The sequence below is a fragment of the Prinia subflava genome, chromosome 3, assembly GCF_021018805.1.
Source record: "Prinia subflava isolate CZ2003 ecotype Zambia chromosome 3, Cam_Psub_1.2, whole genome shotgun sequence".
Lineage (NCBI taxonomy): Eukaryota > Metazoa > Chordata > Aves > Passeriformes > Cisticolidae > Prinia > Prinia subflava.
In genome coordinates, this window is record NC_086249.1 from 76889758 (window position 1) to 76912504 (window position 22747).

Below are 22747 nucleotides of genomic sequence, written 5' to 3' on the forward strand. Positions count from 1 at the left end.
AAATGCATCAGTTGAAAGGTTTTATTCATTTATCAGTTATTTACTTATGCGAGGCTGCACATAACCTAAAGAGAGAGAAACCAGATTTGGGTCCTGTCTGCCTCTCTCATGTAATTCCATTTGTCTGCTCAGGCACTCCCCTGCTCTCACACGGTGAAGTACAGCACCAAAACCAGAACGAAGTCAGCCCAAATTCACACTATGGCCAAAAAGGGATTTTTTTATTATCTCTGAAAACTAGACCGCCAGGGAATTTTTTTTTTAAGGGAAGGGAGAGTGCACTCCAATGGTAAGCCATCCTTGACAGAAGTGTCTGAGAATCTGAGTGAAATAAATGGTGGGAAAAAAGTAGGGATAATTTATGCTGCTAAAGGATTTCAGATCAGTGACTCCATGCTGAATTAAAGCCTGAAAATATGTGCCTTTACCATTAGCCTGGAAGGGATAATCAAAACAAAAACATGTTCAAATTTGACTTATTCTTAAAAACTTCCTTCTGTGGTATAAGGGTGGGGGATATATCCTGGTTTGCTGAGAAAATCCCCAAATAGATCATTCTGTGACAGATAACAGTTATGGTTTCTAATTCTACTGCTGACATTGAAATTACACTGATTCCCAACATAATGGATGAGTAAATAGCACATCAGAAATTCTCAGATGCTTCCACATTTCCTATGCAATCCAAAAAGAGAACTCCCTCATTAAATAATACACTGTCAGAAAAGGCAATTTGATTAAATAAACCTACCTGTCAATCATGCCCAAAGTTATAAAAGGAAAACGTTTTGTAGCTAAGTAGAACTTTTCTCCATAATAATCTCTCTTTCTCTATTTTCTTTTTCTTGTGTGATTCTTAAAAGAGAAGTAAAGAAAAACTATGTGCCTTAAAGGAAGATTGGGGCAATACCTGGGCACCTGACAAAGGAGTTAAAAGTTAGTCTTTACCATTAAACAGAGATGACATGATGGAAAAATCAAGGGAGAAAGGAGGCAAATGATGATACGCACTAATCCAGAAACCTGAGCTGCTGTGGGTGTAGTTTTTGTATCCTTTGTTACATACATCTCTTTATTTCTTTTCTATTTTTCAGGAGATACAGAGACAGGTTTTGTAAGGAAGAAGTAGAAAATGGGAGTGCCCACACAGGTGAAAAACAATACAAAATAAGGCTGCAGGTGATGAATCTTGACAAAACCAGGAATGTGATGGTAGGAAAACAGCAGAGAGATTGCAGCAAGGAAGAAGATGAAGGAAAAAAAGTAGAGGTGGTAGATGGCAGCAGATAAACAGCAAGTAACAAGGAAGGGAAAGAGAAATCAGAAATCACACCCTGCATTGGGCCTAAGGTGCCCAAGGGTACCTGGAGAGTGGGCAGGGCTTTGGGGCTGTACCCCAGGTTTGTTCTACTGGGATCCCCTCTGCCCATTCACAGAGCCACACTACCAAAGCATCAAACACATGTGCTCCTGCAGCAGCAAATGAAGCCACACATTACCCAGCTGCATTACAACAACAGTGGGGTTAATTTTTCTTGCTACTTAATTTCATCAACACTGTGGGCTGGGGAGAGGGGAAGAGTTGTGTAACGTGGTGTGATGGGTGGAAAGTCTCTGAACGTCACTGTGTCTGGTGGTCAAAGATGGAAATGGGGTCTGGCAGCTTCCTCTCTTTGGCTTTGGGAGGCAGCAGCTTCTTAGGACATCACATACTTAATTAACTGAGCTGCAGAACTGTAGGATAAGAGTCACACAGTTCCTTCTCTGATGGGAGAGTGTCAGCCTGGACTGTGCTCTTCCTGGTGAGTCTTTAAAGCTAATGCAACTCATACAGAAGACATTCTTTGAAAAGAATTTTCAGAGAATTTACTTGAATAAAAAATCTGAGTGGATGACAAGAGCATGCAAAGAAATAAGATGAGATTTTAATTTCTTTCAAGTAGAAAAACGTAAGCGGCTTGAGCAGAAGGTATTTGCTTTGCAGCTAGGCACCCTGGCTTTTATGTTCTTCAGTGCACAGAAAGTTGTTCTTCTCATCCTGAATTCATAGCTCTGCAATGTCATTGAGCCAAATGGGATCATGCTAAAGAGATACTTGGCCATTGCTGTTAGATAAAGATAAATCAAAATAATTTTAAAAGGAAGGCTGTTGCTTTATATAATCTTTTCACAAGGCCTGGAGAGGATGGTTATTAAGTAATCCACCTACTTTTGTCCACCTACTATCAGTATTATAGGTCCTTTTACACATCTTACCTTCAGCATCCAGCTTTCTGCCCACCTCTCATTGTTTATGCATTACATATGTCTTTATATTTGTTTAGTATTATGTGTTATATATAGTAATGAAGCTTTAAAATCCTGGATGGCAAGTCTTCTGTTACCATCCCTCTGATCTTCCCCCTTCTCTCTTTATTCCACTGTCTCCCAGGCTTCAGAGCTGGCACTTTGGTCCCTGACTCCTGCCTACTCAACATCAGTCACAGGATGCTGCTGTGGGGCTGCTCACAAGAGCATGCCTGCTGGAGAGTGGCATCAGCCAGCCACTCCTAGACAGTAATGAAATACCTGCAAAAGGCTCAGGGAGAGGTTTCCTTCTCTTGAATACAAAGCCTGCAAGAGTAAAACTCTTCAGGAGAGGACAGGACATCCGTCTGAAGATGGCCGTGCGTTTCCTGCCTCGGAGCTGCTCCGCTCGCTCAGCGGAGCCGTGCTGGGACTGCTGTGCTGGGGGACAGACAGGGTGCTCAGGGTGCTGATGGCACCTGTGAGGGATGTGGAGGAGCAGACCCCCACTCTGACAAACACACTTTCCTCTTTTTTTTTTCTCCTGATCATTCCACGTGCAGTCATTCTGTAGCAAACCCTTTTTCCTACACATGCAAGTCATCCCGCTTTACTGAGGCTGCTCACAGTAAAGCCTACTGCTCTCGGGGAAATGCTTTTTAGCTGAACTGGAGATGGGCAGTGCAGCACAAGCAGAAATCTAGCTACCCACAGGAATTCTTCGTCTTTCAAACAATAACACTGAAAGAAGTCCTGCTAAAAGGCATCACGCTTGTCTATAACTATTTATGAGATCAAAATCTTCCCACGTGACAGAGGAAAACCCAAATTATTTTAACAGTTTGTGGCAAAAGGCTTTGTTTCTTCCATAGAAGTGTATAGAAATTGCTGTTGCTTACAAGTATTAAAGTTTGTGCCTCATATCACGTTTTTGTATGTTGTAAGGAAAACATGGATTTCGTGCATGCAGGGGTCTGAATTGTTTCTTAAGACCAACAGTTAAAACCAGTATAAACCACAGCAATGGCAAATTGTTCTTGAGGGTATGTTCTGTGATGTTCTGGGGTTTCCAGCCCCAGACCTTTTGCTTACTCATCTGCTGTATTTGGCCTCCATCAAGACAGGTCACACATCTGGATGCCCGCCTCATCTCCCTGCGGGACTTCAGAACAGAAGACCCCCTCTATGCCCACTTAAATGCCACAAAAATTGGTCATCAAGCCAGGTAAAAAAGGGTAATTTGTTCATTCTTTGTCTGTATTGTGCAATTAAATACTTTTAAGATATTATTTGTGCTGATTTGTCTGCTCTGCTTTGATAATAGGAAAGCTGATGGTGAATGTACTGGATTTTTCCCCATAATTGCACTAAATTCTAATACAGTTAAATATACACTAAGTTCACGTGTTTACCAAGTAACAGATCAGTTCTGTTTTAATTTTGTATACCTGATCTATCACACATCCTGGAGTGTGTCTCTGAAGAAATATGTTGAGAGATTCCTTTTCTCTACTGACAATTGCTTACAGTTTATGCCATGAAAGGAGGAATCAGCACAAATGAATCCTGACAAAATAGCTTACAAAACTAATAAAAATCAGCATGTAGAAATGCCAGCTGTAATTGCACAATTTTGCCATAAAAGGTCTGTGGGGCAATCAAACCATGTGGTTGTGGGTTGTTTTTTTTTTTTTTCCTTTGGAAAAACTTAGCTTTTATCTTTGTAAGTCAGTGGTGCAGTTGCCCTGATTTTGGAATGATCAGTAAGTATAATCCTTTTGAATCTCAGGAACAATATACCTCATCCAAACCTTTGTCCTGATTCATCTCCAGCTTTGATAGCTTCAGTGTGTCACCCTGCTTGCTTGTCAAATCTATCATCAGTTCTAAAATTGCTGATAAATATATTCCATATCTCTTCTGGGAGATGAAGCTTGTCTGCATGCTAAACAAAGAACAGAATGCACAAAGCCAAGATACACGCTGAGATATAATATTCTCCCTCTTAAAATACCACAAGTGAAATGATAATGTGGAAATATTCTTACCCTGAGGAAGGCAGACTCCAGTTGTAGCTTAGCAAATCAAAGACCAGAAAACTTGCTTGCAATAACATCCTAACAAATCCAAAGGGTTATTTTTTCCCCAGTTAAAAAATATCCACACTCTGACTTTTAATCCAAATCCAAAGATTAAGGCAGAAGAACTTCAATAATTTGTTTAGTTAGGTATGAAAAGTAATTTGTCATGAAACTGCCAGCCTGCCACTGTAAAGGTTTAAAAAAATCATAGCTATTCATGGCTGAACAGTTGGACTTTTCCACACAGGAAAATTCATCATTATTTCAGGTTTCAGTATCTTTTTGTATTTCGCATGGCAAATAAAAAGTTGTCCACCAAGCTTGAAATGTCTCTTTTTTTTTCGAGTTGGTCACTCTGTGGGAAAAACAGGCACTTCTTTAGATTCCTTTAATTTGTTCTTCATAGTCAGAAAATAAGTTAACAGCAAAATGAGGGAGTTTCTCATTCAGAATCTCACTTGCTTGTTATTAAAAAATTGTATCTGTGTACCAATAAAATATAAAACTAAGGCACTTCAGATTCCAAAATCTTTCTGTTCCTGGACGAGCTTTAGTGTTCAAATGTTAATAGGATGCCTGCAGTTAGGGGAAAAAAAAAACCCTAAAAAACTTGGCCTGTATTCAGGCTCAAGAGTCTGTGAAACAGACTTTTTCCATACTATGACCTCAGTCTTAGGATTTCTCTTTTGCAAAATGTTAGTTATTTTTCTTGGCAGGTAGCCAGAACCCTGTATCTCTCTTTCCTCCCCTCTCACCCTCCTCCTCCTCTCCCCACCCTCCAGCGCACACACACCTCTTCCCATCACCCAGCAATTCAGCCCTGAGATGAGGTAACCCCCCCCATCTTCTGGCTGACATGGTGTGGAGAAAAGAATCAGGTTATGACATGCTGGAAGTCTGGAAGTATCAAATGCTCCCAATCACTCTTCTCTTCTTTTGGACCCATTTTGTTTTGTTCTGCTGCCCCAAACGCCTGGGCAAAGCCAGCAGCCCCCCACTCCCAGCAGTGGTGGTGCCCCTGCCAAGCATCAGCTACGGCAGGTTTCAAGTTGCAGCAGCTTTCTCCCAGAGTAGAGAATTTCCAAAATGTGTTACCCTGGCAACCAGGAATTTTAGCCCAGCAAAAACCACCACCACGCACACCGCGACTCCAACGTGTGAGATGCGGAGCTTCCATTTATCATTTTCTTCAGAGAAAATAAAGAGTGGGGTCGATGGTGCCTGCCTTCACGGAGCCATTTCCAGTGAAATAGACTTCCTCCCAGGTACTTGCATCTCCTGATTTTCCTGGCAACCCCTCTTTAACCACCGTATCCTCAGCTAATACATAATACATACAAAATTCCTAATTAGTCCCTTACAAATGACAAAGTCCAAGGAAAACAGTGCCTGAGAGAAAAGTAATGTGCTTGCAGTGTAATACAGGAAAACATTTCCTCAAGCATGATGATATTTTACCCAGTTAAGTTGGTCAGCTTTATTCTAAATGGTGTTCAATGAACACTGGTGATACAGAAGCATTTTTTGACTTGGTATAAAATTAGAAATAATGCCCTGCATTATATCAAGTTTTCCAATAGGACAAAAGCTGCTGTTTTGAAGTGAAGGTTTCTCTTGCATAAAACCACTTTCCCCTTCAGCTTTGATCCAAGGGTGGCATCAAAACGAGGGCAGCTTCCTGCGACTAATTATTTTTTTCCTACGGTGTGCAGAGTACAGCTAGATAGTCAAGGTGAAGGTGCTACACAAGACAGCCTGTATCAAGGGTACTTTATAAATAAAACTCTGCACTGAGCCATAAGGGTGGTTAATGCAAGTTATTTGTTATATCTGGTAAAGGATATATAGTAAAAGGTATAGCATTTAAAAATAGGACAGTGAAAGCACTATCTCACCCCATCTAAGTCAAACAAAACTTCCCCAGACCTCAGTAGTACTTTTATTTAGCATTCACCTATCCCCATTTTTGTTGACATCTCAGATAATGCTTTTTTTGGTCTGACCTGAAATCAACAGAAGCTCAATTTTGTCCCAGGAAAACCACAGCTGCAATTAAGGTCAGATTGGGTTTCCATATGTTTTCTTTCTAAACCAAACAAATCAGCTCCAACTCATCTTCTTGCAGGGTTCTGAGACCTTTTTATGGCTGTAGGTGCTATTTAAAGATTATTTTTACTTGTATCAACTTTGGCTACTATGTGTGTACCTTTTACATGGCAAAAAAATGACCAATAATACAAATTTATTCTTTCTCCTTCACTTTGTAGACCTTAAAGACAGATTCAGTCAAGATGTGTGTGAGCAAGTGTCTTCCAAGAAAATGTCTTTATAACATTTGAAGAAAATAGACTTCTTGGTATCAACTTACAATAGGGTTTTTTTGTGAACTATCAGCAGCATTGTGCTCTGTAAACTCAAAAAATCTGTGCTCAGAAAAGGTTAGGAATTGGCAGGAAAGGTTCACATCAGCATTGTGACAATACCACAGTGACTCTGATGAACCCCATAGGTGAAATCACTTTATTTTTGGGAGTGGGAAGTTATGGTAGACTTACATTTTTAACAGTTTATATATTTAACACACAGAGAAACACTCTGTACATGAATTAAGGGTAATGTTTCAGGGGAGAGGGCAGGAAAGAGGAACTTTTTCATGGAAATTTGAGAGCTGAGGAGGGGATTTTAAAATTTTAGCTGCCCGGCTGGACTGGCTGAGCAGAGTAAGAATCTGGCAGTGCTAGGGGTTAGCTCTGCAAGCTGAGGCTCAAGTAAACAGGTGGAATAGTGCAATGAAGCCAGCCTTCTTCTTCTGCCAGAGACTTAGTTCATGGATAAACACTAGACTTTCACTTCTGCAGCTTTAAAGACCTCCATCACTCTGAAAAACACTGCCTTCATTCATCATAGTAAGGGGTTGTTTTCTTTCTTCCTTTTTTTTTTTTTTCATGGACTGCAAGGCTTCTCTCAGAAACATCACAGATACACACGAAAAGCCACTGACATATTGAAGTTTTCAGAAACAAAAAAATTCAGAAATTATCATAAAGGGTGCTATTTCATATTGGCTACCATCCCTTGGAAGTTGTGTTTCTCAGCATAGCAGGGTCATCTGTGGATCATGAGCAGATTGATCCACTCCAGGACAGCCCTGTATTGAGCCTGTAGCCTTACTAAAAGAGTTTTCACTAAATCACTGGCTAATGTGTCTGCTGCAGATGTCCTTGTCATCTAAAACAGCCACAAGCTGAGCTGTAAGAGGTTAGGATGTTGTCCCAGTACCTTAATCTGAAAGCTGAAAAGTGGATTATATCCCATAAAAGTTTGTGCAGCCCTCTTTTTTGGAACCAGCTTCCTCACTAGCATGCATTTCACCCCTTCCACTGTCCTCCAGGCCCATCTGTTAGCTATTTTCTGGTTCAATTGACTTGATCCATCATGGTCCTTTTGGCAAACAAAGAGAAGGATATTGAAGATGTACCGCTGGAGGGTTTTTTTCCTCTGCAGCTTGCGTGCTTTGTCCCTTCTCTATTTGACATCTCTTCCTCCATTTCAGCAAGACTAAAGTCAAATCCTTCTAATTTAAACTGTGTGACCCCTGTCCCAAGACAAACTCTGGGGAGAGGACGGGTGATGGGGCAAGAGCTGCCACTGATCACCAGGTCTGCAGGCACCTGGGAAAGGCAGCAGCTTCTGCTCTCCCTTTCTCCCTACATATGGCACCCCTTAGGACATTTACCATTTACTACCCAAGCCTGTCTTTGAAAACTTAAACTATTACCCATTTCCTTTACTGTTCTGGGTGAGTAATCCTCAGCTTTTTTTCACAGGACATTACATTTTTCAACACTTTGTACAAATATTAATGAGATAGTCTTCACGGTGGTCTCATTATTTTAGCTGGGGAAAAGCCCAAGGTTAATTTAAAATAACTTGCACCAGGGCTTTCAGTGAAGTGAGGTGGGATTAAGGCTACTCTTCCAACTCTCCATGTCCCATCAGGTTGCAGTTGTGAGACTTAAGGTCCAGCCCACACGTCAGCCAGATGTGAGGGGATGAGCTCCCTGAGGGCTCAGGCCTGGATGGGGAGCTGGCAGCACCCGCTCAAACGGATCACCTGTACCTGGACTGCTTCTCTCTGCTCTCTGCAGGCACCTTGTAACCCCTCTGCCTCAGGCTTCCCATTGCAGGAGGGGAAACCAGCAGGTGGTTTTGGCTGTTGAATGAAGTATCTGTAAGCCACTCTGAAGACAGAAGGGACAAGACAGAACAGAGGAAGAAAGAACCAACTTGTGATGCATGTGCCAACAGAAGAGTGTCAAGTCAAGCAAGAACAGCAGTGATGTTGTTCCAACATGATGTTTCCTTCCTGAAGGAGAATCATGGTGGTGAGAATGATGAGCAGGTGTTGGATTGGCAAAAAACTGTAACACTAATATCTGCAAATGGGCAGCTTAGGAGCTGCTGACTTCACTGCTGCTAATGAAGATCCCCCTGAGCAAACCATTCTGCACGTGATGCTGGGGACCAGTACAGGGAAGGAAGAGAGCCAAAGCTATTTCTGCCTGGCAAAAGCAAACAAGTCAACACACACACACACACACACACACACACACACAAGAGTGATCACTGGGATTCTCAGAGAGTATTAGCAAAGGAGAAAACCTGCACAACTGCCATAAATTATAAAAGCCTCCCTCAATCTTAGTTAATTCCCTTGTAAAAAGGGAGGGGAAAATCTGGAGCAGCTCAGCATGAAAACAATTGTGGGAGGGTTAATAAAGAGACAGCACTGAGGTATCTAGCTGCTAGCCCTGATATCATTAAGTAAGTGCACTAGAAATGTCGAGGTAAATGCATAGCAGTGAATCACAGTCAGGCATGATTAACCTTGGGTAGTCTGAACTGGAAATCATTTACAAACACAAAGATTCTGAAGAACATCACAACAGACAGTACACCGAAAGTCATTCCAAGAGCGGGAGTCACGCTGAGCGCTTCGTGTATTTGTGCCATTTTTTAATTATTGTCATATTTTGCACATGGGAAGATGGAAGATCCCAGACCCCTGGCTCAGGGAGGAGTTTCTGTGGAGTTTCTGCAAGGTCCTCTGAAACAGGTGCACTGGTTGGAATAATTTTGCCTTGCACAGAAGTTTTATAAAATTAAAAGTTTTAATTGCAACAATCTGAGGCTTACTGAAAGGACATATAGATGTGCCAAAGAAAGACTAAAAATCCTGTAAATGCAAATATTAAAGATCCAACGTCATTCTTCCTTCATCCATACCCATGTCTTAATGCAGTCCTCCAGACTCTGGTGGTAAAACTGGGGGGGGGGGGGAAGGATTTTAATAAAAATTAGATGTTTCTAATAAAATTTGTACAAGTTTTCTTTGAAAATAGACCCTCTGATCACAAAATCGAAAGAACAAAATGTCACTAGATATTTCTGATCAGTCCTAGAAGTTTGAAAATGCTCAGCAAAGCTATAACCATATGACCCATAGAGAGCTATAAATATCGAGTAAAACGACAACAAAACCCCTTCAAATACGGAATGCTCATGGCTTTAAAAGCATTCAATTACAAGGAACATGAATCAACTGGGGAAGACTCCAGACAGCTTAACACTTTTGTATTGTTTGCACCTTTTATTGCAATTCTTCAGCACCAGCTCAGGTGATTATTCTGAATGCCAAGGCAGTGAAAGCCATAGGAATATTGTGCAAAACGATACAGCTCTGCTTAGATTTCCTTCCCACTTTTGCATCAGTCTTATTCTCCTAAATCAATCTCTGTTATCCTTAGCATTGCAATAACTGCCCTTATTCATCTGCCTCATTAGGATGCTGCATCAATTAATATGCATCATCTAATGCATACTTTTTTTTAATGTTTAATATTATTATCAGTGGAGAGCTATGTTGTAATGAGTCTATCTAGGGAGTTAGACATACAGAAAAAACCCCTATGCATAATGCTGTTCCAAATGATTCTGGTGCCCAAAGCCCCTGCACAGAGCCCCACGCACCCTGCACTCTCAGGTTCTGTACTCTCAGAGGTTACAGACAGTCCTGGGGCTCCAGCTGTCAGGGTTATGTTTGTTTTTGAGGACCTGGAGCCCAGTGGGCAAGCACAAGGGTTGTCTTAAGAGGAGATGTCATGTTGATGCTTGGTTCACAAATGCCTCACTGCCTGATTCAGGAGGGTAATCAACCTGTCCTTTGAAGCTGCATAAATAATGTTTGGATGGAGGCAGTATATCTGCACAGGGATGAATTAACTGCCATTGAATCATATAAGCTTGGCTAGAGTGTGAGGCTTGTAACATGCCTGAGGAAAATAAAAAAGACATTTTCAAGAAAAAACCCATTAATTTAATCCTCCCCATCTTTTCCATAGTTTTCCTCTAGGCAAACACGACTTTATGGTGGGTTTTTTTTGCTGTTTGTTCCATTTTCACAGGTAAACACTGATTCACAGTGAGGTGCATCCACAGTTTCTCTTTGTAAGGCCTGAACGTGCCACCTCTCTCCTACATCAGTGTTGCTCCTTTTTAGCACCCCTGCCAGGAGATGCCAGCTGGGCTCCTTTGACGCTCTGAGGGGAGTGACACCTTGCAAGAGGGTTCAGCCTTTTGACCCACAGGGACCCCTGGCTGCATTCATGCCCCTTGCACACCCCTGAGGCTCCCAGCTGGGCACTGCTGCAGCTCTTGCCCAGGCATGGAGGAGAACACCCATCTGCAGACAGACAGGCACGCAGGCTCACACGTCCATGTGCAGGTGGGCACTGCAGGTTCTCCTGGCTGTGCCTCGTGTGCACAGCTACGAGTGGCTACGGCCCCAAAAGAGCAGAGCAACTCTGTATTTGTGACTGCCTGAGACACCAGGGATAAAAAGCTGTCCTAGAAGATGGTGGAGAAGAGAAGAAACCTGGGAAAGGCCAACAGCAGGGTAGCATAAAGATAACTGGGGCATGGGTGTGTGCCTACACATCAGCGTGAATTACTTTCCTTCACTAACACTCACAGATCCAGCCCTCTACTGAGTAACATGTACATCTTTATTTTGCTAATGTCTTTACTTGTCTTCGGCTTTTGATCTCTGTTTTTCTCCTCTACCATTCTCAGTTTTGTATCTCTTTCCGAAAACCAGATGTTTGCAATTCCTTCTCTTATTTCTTAACTGTATCCCTCTCACTTTCTTCCTTCTCTTTTGACACAGCAATTGTTGATTCCCTTCTTCTCCTCTCCTATTTTTTCTCCTGCCTCCATTTATATGGATTTTCTCTAACTAGATGGACTTCTGGTTCCTCAGTGTAGTCATTCATCAACAATAACCACTTGTTTCTGCCTCTAAAACTTGTTCTGGGAACCAGTGTATGCTGTGGGGTGGCCTCAGAATACACTAACAATTTAAAGATATGCATTATAAATATACTGTATCCAGTAGACAGCACAGTTTCAGAAGGTTCCAAGATCTCGTTAGGCAAGGAACCTTTCACACCTAACCAGATTCTGACACACTGTATCACCCAGCAGGTAATCTCAAATCCAACCCACAACCATATTGGGGTGTACCTCTGAACCCATATTTTGGGTTCAGAGATACTGTGGTTCAGAAATCTTACAGGATTTTAATCCAACAAAGAAGAAAAGGACATTCTTCATCAATAAAATACTAATTAGAAGAAACAAAAAACCGATAGTGGAGGATGGCTTATGTTTTACATATTGCTAAATATCAGTAAAAATAAATGTGTTCATTTCTCCAAAATACCTCCAGATGGCATTAAAACCCTTCTTCTTTTGGTCTTTATTGCAATATTATTTTTAAAAAATGGTAATTATTGAAATCATTCTATTAAACGTCCCTAGCAATCATACTATCAGAAGGCATAAGGTTGCTAATGCTTAATTCATTTAATAAGTTTGCCTAAATGTGCTTGCATACTATAATTACATTCCACAACACAATCTGCAGGACAAGCCATTTCTTACACCGTGTCAAATCTTTTTCCAGATTAATTTCCAGAAGATTTTTAATGCGCATTTGCAGCAGAAATCGAAATGTCCCACAATAAATCACTGTTATTGTACCTCCTTCTGTGACTACTTTTGGCCATATAACAAATGGTGATACCTTGTGAGATTTACATGATATAATGTTCTGAATTTAAATAACAGGAATCAGAAAACATAAATTATGGGCCAGATGCACTCTAAAACTCACATGACTGACTGCTACAAGAACTTCCCTCTCTCAGATGGGATTAAAAAGGTGAATGGTTTTGCAGAAATTCATAATGCTCCTGCCTGGTAGTTATTAAAAAAAATCACTTATCTCGCTTAGTTTGGAAGACTGATGCTATTTTTAAATTTTTTTAACTTGCAGCCCATCTGTTTCATAGACTGGTTTATGTTGGCAAAACAATTCAGTCTTTTGTATACTTGAGTAAAAAATGGTAAAAGCTTCTATTGTTGCCCTAAAGTGAAGGTGAACACTGATATATTACAAGTGCCTGTTCCTATCTATTTCTTGACTTCTTTTGTTAATTCAAAAACATCAACAAAATCATGAGAGACCAGAGATAACTGTAATTGGATTTCAAGTAATTCAGAGGTGAAGCTGCAGACTGCAGTCTTTTAAAATTACATCAGTACATCAAAGGCATATGTGACATGATGTTTTTTAGCAAGTGTGACAAACTCCAGCAGCATTAAGGTAATGTTGAAGTAAGGTTCTAAAGGCCAGCCTTGCACACCCACAAAAATAATCTCATATCTATTCAGTGTGATATGGAGCCATTTCACTTGCAAAGATTGCTGACTTACTAGCATGCAGAAGTTCTAGGAATAATTAATGTTTAGTCATTATCTAAAAAGCCGTTTTACGAAAAGCATCAGTGAAAGAGCTTTATCTTAATGAAAACAAACAAATTCTATTTTGCCCAACAAATCTGATAAAAACACAGCTGCCTTCTCCAATCTTAAACGCAAATGTGACTTACGATGTATGGGTTGCGCTTTTCTCTGGGGTCTTTGGCTCTACATCACTTTTCCCTTTAAAAGAGAAGAAGAAAATTACATCAGAAATGGGTAAGTATAGAAACTGCTCAGACGTGACACATCAGTGCTTTATTCATGGCTAACACTGACCACTCCTGCCACACACAGACAGCTGTGGAGGCAACCACAGGGCTGCAGGGGCACTGCTGGAGCGTTTGCAGGCAGGGGTTCAATCCTGACCTGACTTTTCTTGTTACTGACTCCTGCTCCGGAAATGCCAGGCAGAGAAACTCCACAAGAGGAGATGCTTAGAGGACATAGGCTTTACTAGGGATAGCAGACCTTGGAGCAGTGGAAAGGATTTCTCTAGGGCCCTACAGCTCTGCTGTTGAGAGTGCACTCCATACAACATGCACTCTCTCCAAAACCCTGCTCCAGGAACAGTATTTGTTTCATACAAAGCAATACAGCACCAGCAGGAGACAATGAGTCAATGATCAGGGCACAGTTTTACCAATGGATATTTTGGTTTGCATGCATTTTGACACGTTAAGGATTTGATCTTTATCTTCTTTCAGTGAGGGCTGGGGAAACCCTCTTTGCTCTGTTGCCTTAGGCACACAATGCCAGGAGAAGTCAAGTACCCAAATGCTTGAGAAGCATCAGAGGCCCAAGGGATGCCTCTTCACATTTCCTTATGAATCATACGGGTCCTGATATGCTAGCTTGTGATGATCCCCATCTCGGATCCAAAAGCATGTATGTGCCCAGGACAATTTAGTTACACAGCACAGACAGTGGGAAGCAGGCTGCTGGCAGGTGGGGTGCTACTGCTTCTGCTGAGTCAGGCCCAGTTGCTCCCCCTCCTTCCTACCCCCCTGCCAAAAACCAGCAAGGCTGATGTTTTTTGCTGTAATTACTGTTCTCTGAGTAACCTGAGAGAGCTGCACTCCAGGATAAGACTTCTGTGTAGCTCTACCATAGATTTAGAGGGTATGCTACTCCAATCACCTTGAACTTGAATTCTGGGTCTAGTGAGTGTGCAGGTGCTGCTCCTCGTGTGTGTTGCTGGATGCTAATAGTGCCTACACATGAGTTTATGCTGCCTAGCAGACAAGGAGGCGCAGAGGTTGAATGTGACTGGTGTACTGACGGATGTCTTTTTCTCCATTACCTTTTAATGAGCTGTGTTAAACCAAAATCCACCTATTCCTTCTGAAAAAAATGTCAGAAATTCTTATTTTGGTCAGGCTGTTTTGGTGTTGCCTGATATGCTTCTCATTGAGTTGAGTGGGTTTTGGATCAGTCTGACCTAGTCTGTGCACATGAGGATTACACATCACCTGTTTGCTGCTGACAAAGACCTCACCTTTGGTTTCCATAGAGCAGCAACTGTAAGAGCACCTCTGGAAAACTGGCTGTTGCCTTCAGAAGAGGCAGGATTCTGCTACCAGTGTTCTTCCACTGCTGTACAGAAGGAAGCCGAAGGACACTCTAGACAGTGACCTTCTGGAGGAAGCTGTCTGGTAGTGGAAGTTCTGGGTATCGCAAACACCTTGACACAGCACTTTTAGATCTCATCCTCCCTTCTCGTAGGGTTTGTGACTACCCAGTTGAGGTGCCTAGACTTTACTAAACAGGATGGGGATAGCTCTGGATGACTTCAAAACCACCAGTGCCTTCATCGACCTCTAGGGATGCTCAGCATTCACTGTAAGAGAACAGCTAAAGCCACCTAAAATTTAGGCATGAGCAGGGCATCCACACAGGATGGAACAGATCCCCTCCATAATCTCTGGGTCACCCTTCACTTTCAGCAAAACCTCAGGAAGCATATCCAGATGGTGAACTGGCTGGCTGGGAAGCTGTTGCTACAGTACCCGTTTGTCAGCTTTCCGGAGCCTGGAGCCCTGGAGTTCATCTGCATTATGGTAATTTGGAACAAGAAACCAACAGTAACAGTTGGCACACATTCAAAGATTTTCTATTTGTAACTCGGGTCTTTTCTAAGTGATGAATTATTACTGTGAACACTGGTTTGTTTGAGTGTGAGAGGGAATATGGATTCCTGAGTGCTTTGCCAGCAGAGTTCACATCAGTTCTACTTTCAGGAATGTGTGTTAATGCAGCAGCAAGGGAAACAGCATACGTACTGTGAGGAAACAGAATGGCTGTGATTTAGCCAAACTGGATATTAATGGATTACCCTACCATAAGCATTTGTAGCTGCTTTTATGCTAATTGTCACTTAACATACTTCTGTGTGGAGAGGAAGGATGAAGCTTGTACAGAAGGCAGAAATGCATCAGTCCAGCCTATCAGAGTAGAAAATCTGGCCATTAGTGCTTTCAGTTCTTACCAACTTCATTCTCACTTGACCGAATCAGAAATTTTACACATGTGTATAGCCTAAGCATAGCTGAATGTCATAGATTTGGTACAGATATTTTTGGATAAGGCTATGTAAAAGATCACTACCTGTTACAATAACTTGGCTTTTTTAAGCTCACTCTTGGCCAAATTAAGATTTGCTTTTGATTTTTTTATGTAACCTGTCAAATGCATGCAGGTACCATTGTGTGAGGCTGGCATTTGCTGAACTGCTAAATCTTCTCTAGTTTTGACTTCTTCTTATGTAAAATTTGTGCCACCCTTTGTTTTTCTTAACCTTTTGGAATTAACAAAGAACATGCTACCCACTTTGCTATGGGATTGCTGTTGGCACACTTTGTTTCAGATGCTAAGCACTGTGTATGTCTCCTGAAACAGGTGTGTGTGTCAGTGGGTGTGTGCAGAAGACACACAGTGGAAGCAGTCAGTCCACAGATCCTTAGCCACAGAATTGGGAGGTCTTTGCTAGTTTCTGCCTCATCTCATGCAACTTCTTTTCCCAGCCTTTTTAGACACAAGCAGAAGATGTGTCCAGATTTCTCAAATTTCAAAATAAATTTCAAATGAACTTTTGCAGGATTTCCCCTGTTGAATAGTGGGTGGCCTGAAAAGGAATTCTCTCCTCTTAACTGGAATTTTGGTGAATCATTCGACCAGATTAAGTTTCCCTTTCTGGGTAACAGGGATAAATTATACTCATTGTGATGGAATAGTATAATTTCAGCTATTAGGAGTTTTTAAATGCTTTGATTTCCTTGTGGGGGAAGGATGACAGAAATGCAAATGCTATCCATGAGAAAGACAATGTTGGCAGCTGCAATAAAACCATTACAAATGACAGGCTCAAGAGCCACTCCAAAGAAGTCAGGATGCAATGGGAAAAAACAGCAAACTGGGACTCTGAAGAAATGCACTTGGCTAACACAATACATTGACCATTAGAGTTCTTTCTCACTGAGTAATTTGCTAGTATTTCCTGGCAGGACCTGGGGAACCCGTGGAGAGAGGAGCCCACACTGGAGCAGGTTTGCTGGCAGGACCTGTGACCCTGTGGGGGACCCAAGCTGGAGCAGCCTATTCCTGAAGGATGCAGCCTGTGGAGGGGACCCAACCTCGAGCAGTTTATGAAGAACCAAAGCCCATGGGAAGGGCTCATGAGAAGTTCATGAAGGACTGTCTCCTGTGGGAGAGGCCACCCACCAGAGCAGGGAAGAATGTGAGGAACCCCCTCCCTGAGGAGGAAGGAGTGTCAGAGACAAGGTGTGATACCTGACTACAGCCCCCATTCCTTGGTCCCCTGCACTGCTGGTGGGGCGGAGGTAGAGAATTTGGGAGTGAAGTTGAGCCCAGGATGAAGAGATGGGTGAGGAGAAGGTGCTTTTAAGATCTGGTTTTATTTCTCATTGTCCTACTCTGATTTGGTTGGTAATAAGTTAAATTTATTTTCTCAAGTTGAGTCTGTTTTGTCCCTGACTGTAACTGGTGAGTGATGTCTCCCTGTTTTTATCTTCCCCTATCATTCTTTTGTTGTATTTTCTCTCCTGTATCCAGGAGACTAATAGAGCAGCTTTGGTGGGCACATGGTGTCCAGTCAGGGTCAACCCACCACGTATCTGAACATTTTTTTCCCAAATTTCCTTTGAGTTTGACATACAGGACTGGTGAAGTCCATGTCTCATTCTAACTGTGTTTTATATAATATCTTATTCCAGCACCTCAATAGGAATTCTCAAGGATACAGCTCTCAGAGATAGTCACACTCTCTCTGTGATGCTAGAAAAAGGGTCTGGGTGTCTGACAGTGACCATAACTTTTGCCACCGATTAAGAAAATATTTCTGCATGGGTCCAGCTGTTCTTTGGTTTGGCTGCCATCAGCTAGGCAGAACCAAGTGTAGCTTCTGCCCAGCTGCAGATTTTGCTGAGCAGGATGAATGGAGAAACTGAAGGTATTGGGGTGTGGGAGGGATGGAGGAATAGGAAGTGAAGTGGGGTCGGAGACCACAGGAGTAAGAAGCAGGGAAAAGTTGTAAGGTCATAGGATCAATTTTGTAATACACAAGAATGCAGGTTTCATTAAATCGGCAGAACAATCCATTTTATTCAAGTTAGAAGAAGGAAATACTCAGCTAGGACTAAAACTGGCCAAATACTGTAGCTCTGATGTCAGTGCAAAGCCCTCAGCTCAGCTAGTGTGTTTGTCATGCTTGTACCGCTGCCTGTGTTTGTATAGCCCTCTCTATTATGGTTCTTTCATGCTTCTTTCTCTCATTACTGTATTCACTATTTTCTGACAGAACCTCATACCCTTTGCCTTTTATTATTTCCTTAGTGCTGGTACTTGCAGCAATATCAAACCAATGCCAGCAATTAAGTGGCACCGCTGCATGTTTCTGCACAACATTGTCTTCCTCATGCTGACCTTTCCCCAGTGAAGAGCCACACCATTTTAGAAGCTGACATCTCCTGGTCTTGTCTCTCTGGGTGTCTTTTCCCTCACACAGTGCCTGACCAGACCCTTTCAAAGCCCTAGCTACAAGCTCAGGGCATTTTTCATCTTCAGTCACAGCCCTGCAATTTGCAAACAGGGCTCTGTGTTGGCTGACAGGTCAGGAAGCTAGCAAAATAACTCTTTTGGTTGCAATGATTTTATGTGGAAAGCAGGATAGAATCATGTATTTTTAATATGCAAGACAACATCAACAACCATCAGAGGTGTCAAGGGAGAGGATTAATACTTTGTTTCACAGAACAATTCAATCTTCCTGTTCAATACAGATGCTAAGTTTTTTACCAGAGCTAAATGTAATTAAAGTGTTACGATTTGCACCATGATTTGTAAATTGGAGTCCCTGGAAAGCCGTGGGCGGGAGCCACACAAGCACCCATCACTCCCCTACCCACACTGCTAGCCAAAAAGACCCACGGCTACAGGGTCTTTGAAACGTTATCTAGTGTCAGTTTGGCAAGACTTATGTAGCTTATTGCTGTGCAATGACCACCAAATAGACCATTGCATATGAAAGGTAAATTATAACAAGTTTTCTTGCATAATTTTCTGGCAGTCTGGATCTGACTGTGCAAGTAGGTCAGCTCTTTTCTGGATTTCCAAAAAACCCACTCTTTTGCTCTTTCAGTCTTTCTCATTTACATAATGGAACAGCCATAATGAAATGAAAATTTTTGTCCTTCCCAGGCAACCAAAAGAGCTGACATTTTGATGGTCACTCTTCAGTTCAGTTCTCCATATTTGTCCATAGCTGAGCACTGCCTGCTGAGGCTCTGTGCTGTCCCAGTCTGCCACTGATCCCTTACTTCATCAGTCATTTCTTTTTCAAAGTCATTGTCTACCCCCCCACCCAATGAAGGCAGAAAATGAGTTGGGACTTACTTGTATTGCTGTGTCCTGTAGATCCCTGTTGTGACTCCTACAGTAAGACAAAAGGGAAGGTGTATTATTTTTTCAGCATTTTTTTTTGCTGCAATACTTACTTGGACATTACCTTAACAGTACAAACAGCACTGATGATTGTTCATTTGGTTTCAAAGTAATTTTCATTTACAAGAATAAGTCAAATATTTCTTGGAAAACCCATTAATTCTTAAGCTTGTAAATTTATTTCACGACAACCCTTTAACTGTGCAATTCCTTGTATAGCTATTGTGACTCTCCTGCTCATTATTCATGTATTGATTAGCCCAAACTCGTCTATTATCTTCTACAAGTCCAGATGAGAAGACAGAGGAAGGCCAATATTGTTTCATGGACCATTGGATTCCTGAGGTAGTAGCACAGCTGGTCTTTTCTTTTCACATCTTGACATTGACAGCACCAGAGAATGAAAATACAGACTAGTTCTGGGTCCCTGAGATTACAAGGTCAACCTTGTATGACAACAGCAATATCTGTGAATGTGATTCAATAAATCAGACCACTTTTCCCTCAAGTACAAATGTTAGCTCACTGTGTTTTACTCAAAGAATTTGTTTGCATTCATAAAAATATTAAAAAAGCACCTCTAAATACAGTAAATATAAACCATCACAAAAAGATAATTAAGTCAAGGACAAAAATAATATTTTGCCATGGACAGCAGCATGAAAAGCATCCTGTAAGTAACTCTGCTTCTGAATAACCCAGACACACAGAGGAATACCACCTCATATCCGTGCTGCAGTTAGGACTGCTCAGAGAGGCCAGGCACCCACAGGAACACATGAGGTCATTTTTGGTGAGGAACTGGGAGCTGGAGCAGATCCCTGGTCCACAGAGGCAGAGAGATGAGCCAAACACTCAGCTCATGGAGAGAGGAACTGCAGGTCCCCAGAGAGTCGAGGATGCTCTGACTTGGTTGGGCTGAGATTGTGCTGCTGAGTCAATCTGGGGAATTCCTCCGGGGCATGGGGACCCAAGAGCTTCTTGGGCCCTCTAAACAGAGGTTGGCTGGATAGCAGGCCCTGGCACCTTGAGGGCTCAGCTGATCAGAATCTCTCCATCTGCACATTTTGCTCTGTCCAGACTGCATGGCTTTGATCTGTAATTTTAATACCATAATACACATCTGCAACTCACTTCCATCCTACATACCTGTAACGTGAGACGTCAAATTTTTGGGCAAGCCCCAGGAGTTTCTACCTTCTACTGCAATATGAAAAGATCTGTACCATGTTTCACATGCCAAGAATAATTTCTCAGTAACGTGAAATTGTGTACTTTTGACAAACTGCATCAGCTTTTTGTGAATATTTCTGATGAAGAGAGGTTAAGGCCTGGTTTTTTCTAGTGACTGAACATAATCTTAAAAAGTCAAGATCAGTTTGCAGTGGTGATTTAGCAGTATGTACACCTGAATTTAAATGTTATTCTTGTAGCCAACCACACTCCCAATTTAGAGCATATTCCATTTCTGAAACAGAGAATTTATGTACCTGGAGAAGTTCAGGGAAATACAATCTTTTTGAGGGAAATATCCCTGTATTTATAAAATTGTTTGAAACTTCTAAACAAGGATCTTGCTCACTCTTTTACCTTTTCATTAACCTCAGGAAGAATGCACCGTCCACTTTAACTGCAGAGCACGGTATCTTGCCTCTGCCAAAGGCTAGTAAAAATATCTCATAGAGAAATATAGAATGTTTCCATTAATGGAGGAAAAAAGAATGTAACTTTTAAAAAAAGGTTAAGCCTTCATTTCTGAAGATTATTGTCCAGGGTATTTCCTCCAGCTTTTTAAAATCAACAAGAAAGTAAAAAGCAAATGAATTGCACTTGTAAAGAACATCACTATGATAACTTAGCATCTGCTGAGAATAATCACCCAATAGCTTTGTGACAAGAAACCAGCTCTCCTGGAGTGGCTAAATTAATTCTCAAATAACAAAATGATGGCTGATGCCATAATATCACGTATACATAACCAGAAATCAAACAGCTGATCAAACAATCAAGACAAGAAATCACAGTAAAAAAAAAAAAAAAAAAAAAAGAGACCAAAGTAAGCAGCAGAATTAACAGCATTTTTCCTGCACAAGAGAATTAATGTTTGAACATGAAAGCTCATCCACACAAGCATCAAGTGAGCTCTTATTTACAAATTTAATTATTCATTTAAAGTTTATTTATTAAGATGCTTTTAATAAAATTAAAATCAAGGAGTGTCTGATCATTTGTACACAACAAAGTGTGGCAGAGATAGGAGCACACATAGCCTGTCACATCACACATTCAATCAATTATCCTTAAGCTTTGAAAAACAAGAAATAAAGAGACTGTCATTGTCCCTTCCTAGTAAATTCAAGAGTACAAATTAATTCCAGAGAGAAAGAAAATTCAAAGTTAAGGATGAAATGTAACTTTATGCCCTCCATTACATAAAGGACAAGTCTCTAGTGGTGCTCCTCCAGCAGCTTAGTACTTGGAAACCTACTGGGTACTGCCACATGTGTCAAAACTGACCCAGACTCTCCTCCCATTCTTGTGAATCAATGCAGACCTCCCATGTTAATGAGGCCTGATTTCATATAGAAGTACAGCATGTGCACATCCATCCCCTCTATCAAATGAGCATTTAGTTACATTGATTGATACATCCACATGTGCAGTTTCGAATGTGCAATTCTGTTATATTTGTGATATATAAATCTCAGATATTTAGCTTTTATTACTAGACTGATTTCTAAACCACTCTAGCTATAGTTGCTGTGGCCTTTGCAACTTTAATAGCCTAATTAATAAATTTCAAGTTTCAAGCTGTCAGATCGCTAATTACTTGAATTGCAGGTTAAAAGCAGTGTGGCATGAATGAGAACTAATGATGCTGACACTCAGTTTTTACAGACAGGAAGGTAGTTATGATTTGCATCCTTGCAGCAGGACTGCAGTCCTACAAGCTTCTCTTTTTCCCATTCCCAAAATGATGAGTATTTTTACATTTGGGAATTGTCTTCTGTTAAAAGTGAGTGCAGCTTGCTTGCTTCTCTTGCTGCGAGAATCTTTGCAAATGAATTGAACTGATGTCTCAACACTGCCATTAAGATTGAAAAGGAATTCATGTTACCATGTATGACTTGGAACTAACAGATGAAGCTGTTGCCCTGATTTTAGCCCTTCAGTCTCTTTCTTGGCCTTGGTCACTACTTAACTGACAGACCCATTTATCTGAATAATGTGCTATCCACAAAAGTTTGGTAGCCCTCAGGTTTCAAAAAGCAGGGACAGTTATGTAGTGGGGAAGCTTTCCAAGAGCTCTGGAGACATTCCCTACGAGGTCCAATAAAGATTTTACTCCATGCTTTGTGCAAAGCAATAGCAAGCCTATGAAGGTTTGTAAAACATGCTTGAAAACTTAGAAAACCATTTTTTGCATTTTGGAGCCTGAAAAGCATATGCTTTCTAAAGTCTGTAACCGTACAGATTACAAGATTAAACCACAGAATAGCTTTTAAAATATTTTAAGATAGAAGTGGTGTCTAAAACTAGCA

The 22747-nt window shown here is 41.4% G+C and overlaps 1 protein-coding gene across 1 annotated transcript in view; it reads right to left on the minus strand.

Annotated features, from left to right (window-relative positions):
- Positions 1-22747, minus strand: part of AFF3 (ALF transcription elongation factor 3) — a 263998-nt gene that overhangs the window by 101436 nt on the left and 139815 nt on the right. The window contains exons 6-7 of the mRNA XM_063393447.1: positions 19158-19194; positions 13379-13430 (exon numbers count right to left, since the gene is read on the minus strand). Coding sequence (XP_063249517.1) covers positions 13379-13430; positions 19158-19194 — 89 coding nt within the window. The remainder of the gene's footprint in view (positions 1-13378; positions 13431-19157; positions 19195-22747) is intronic.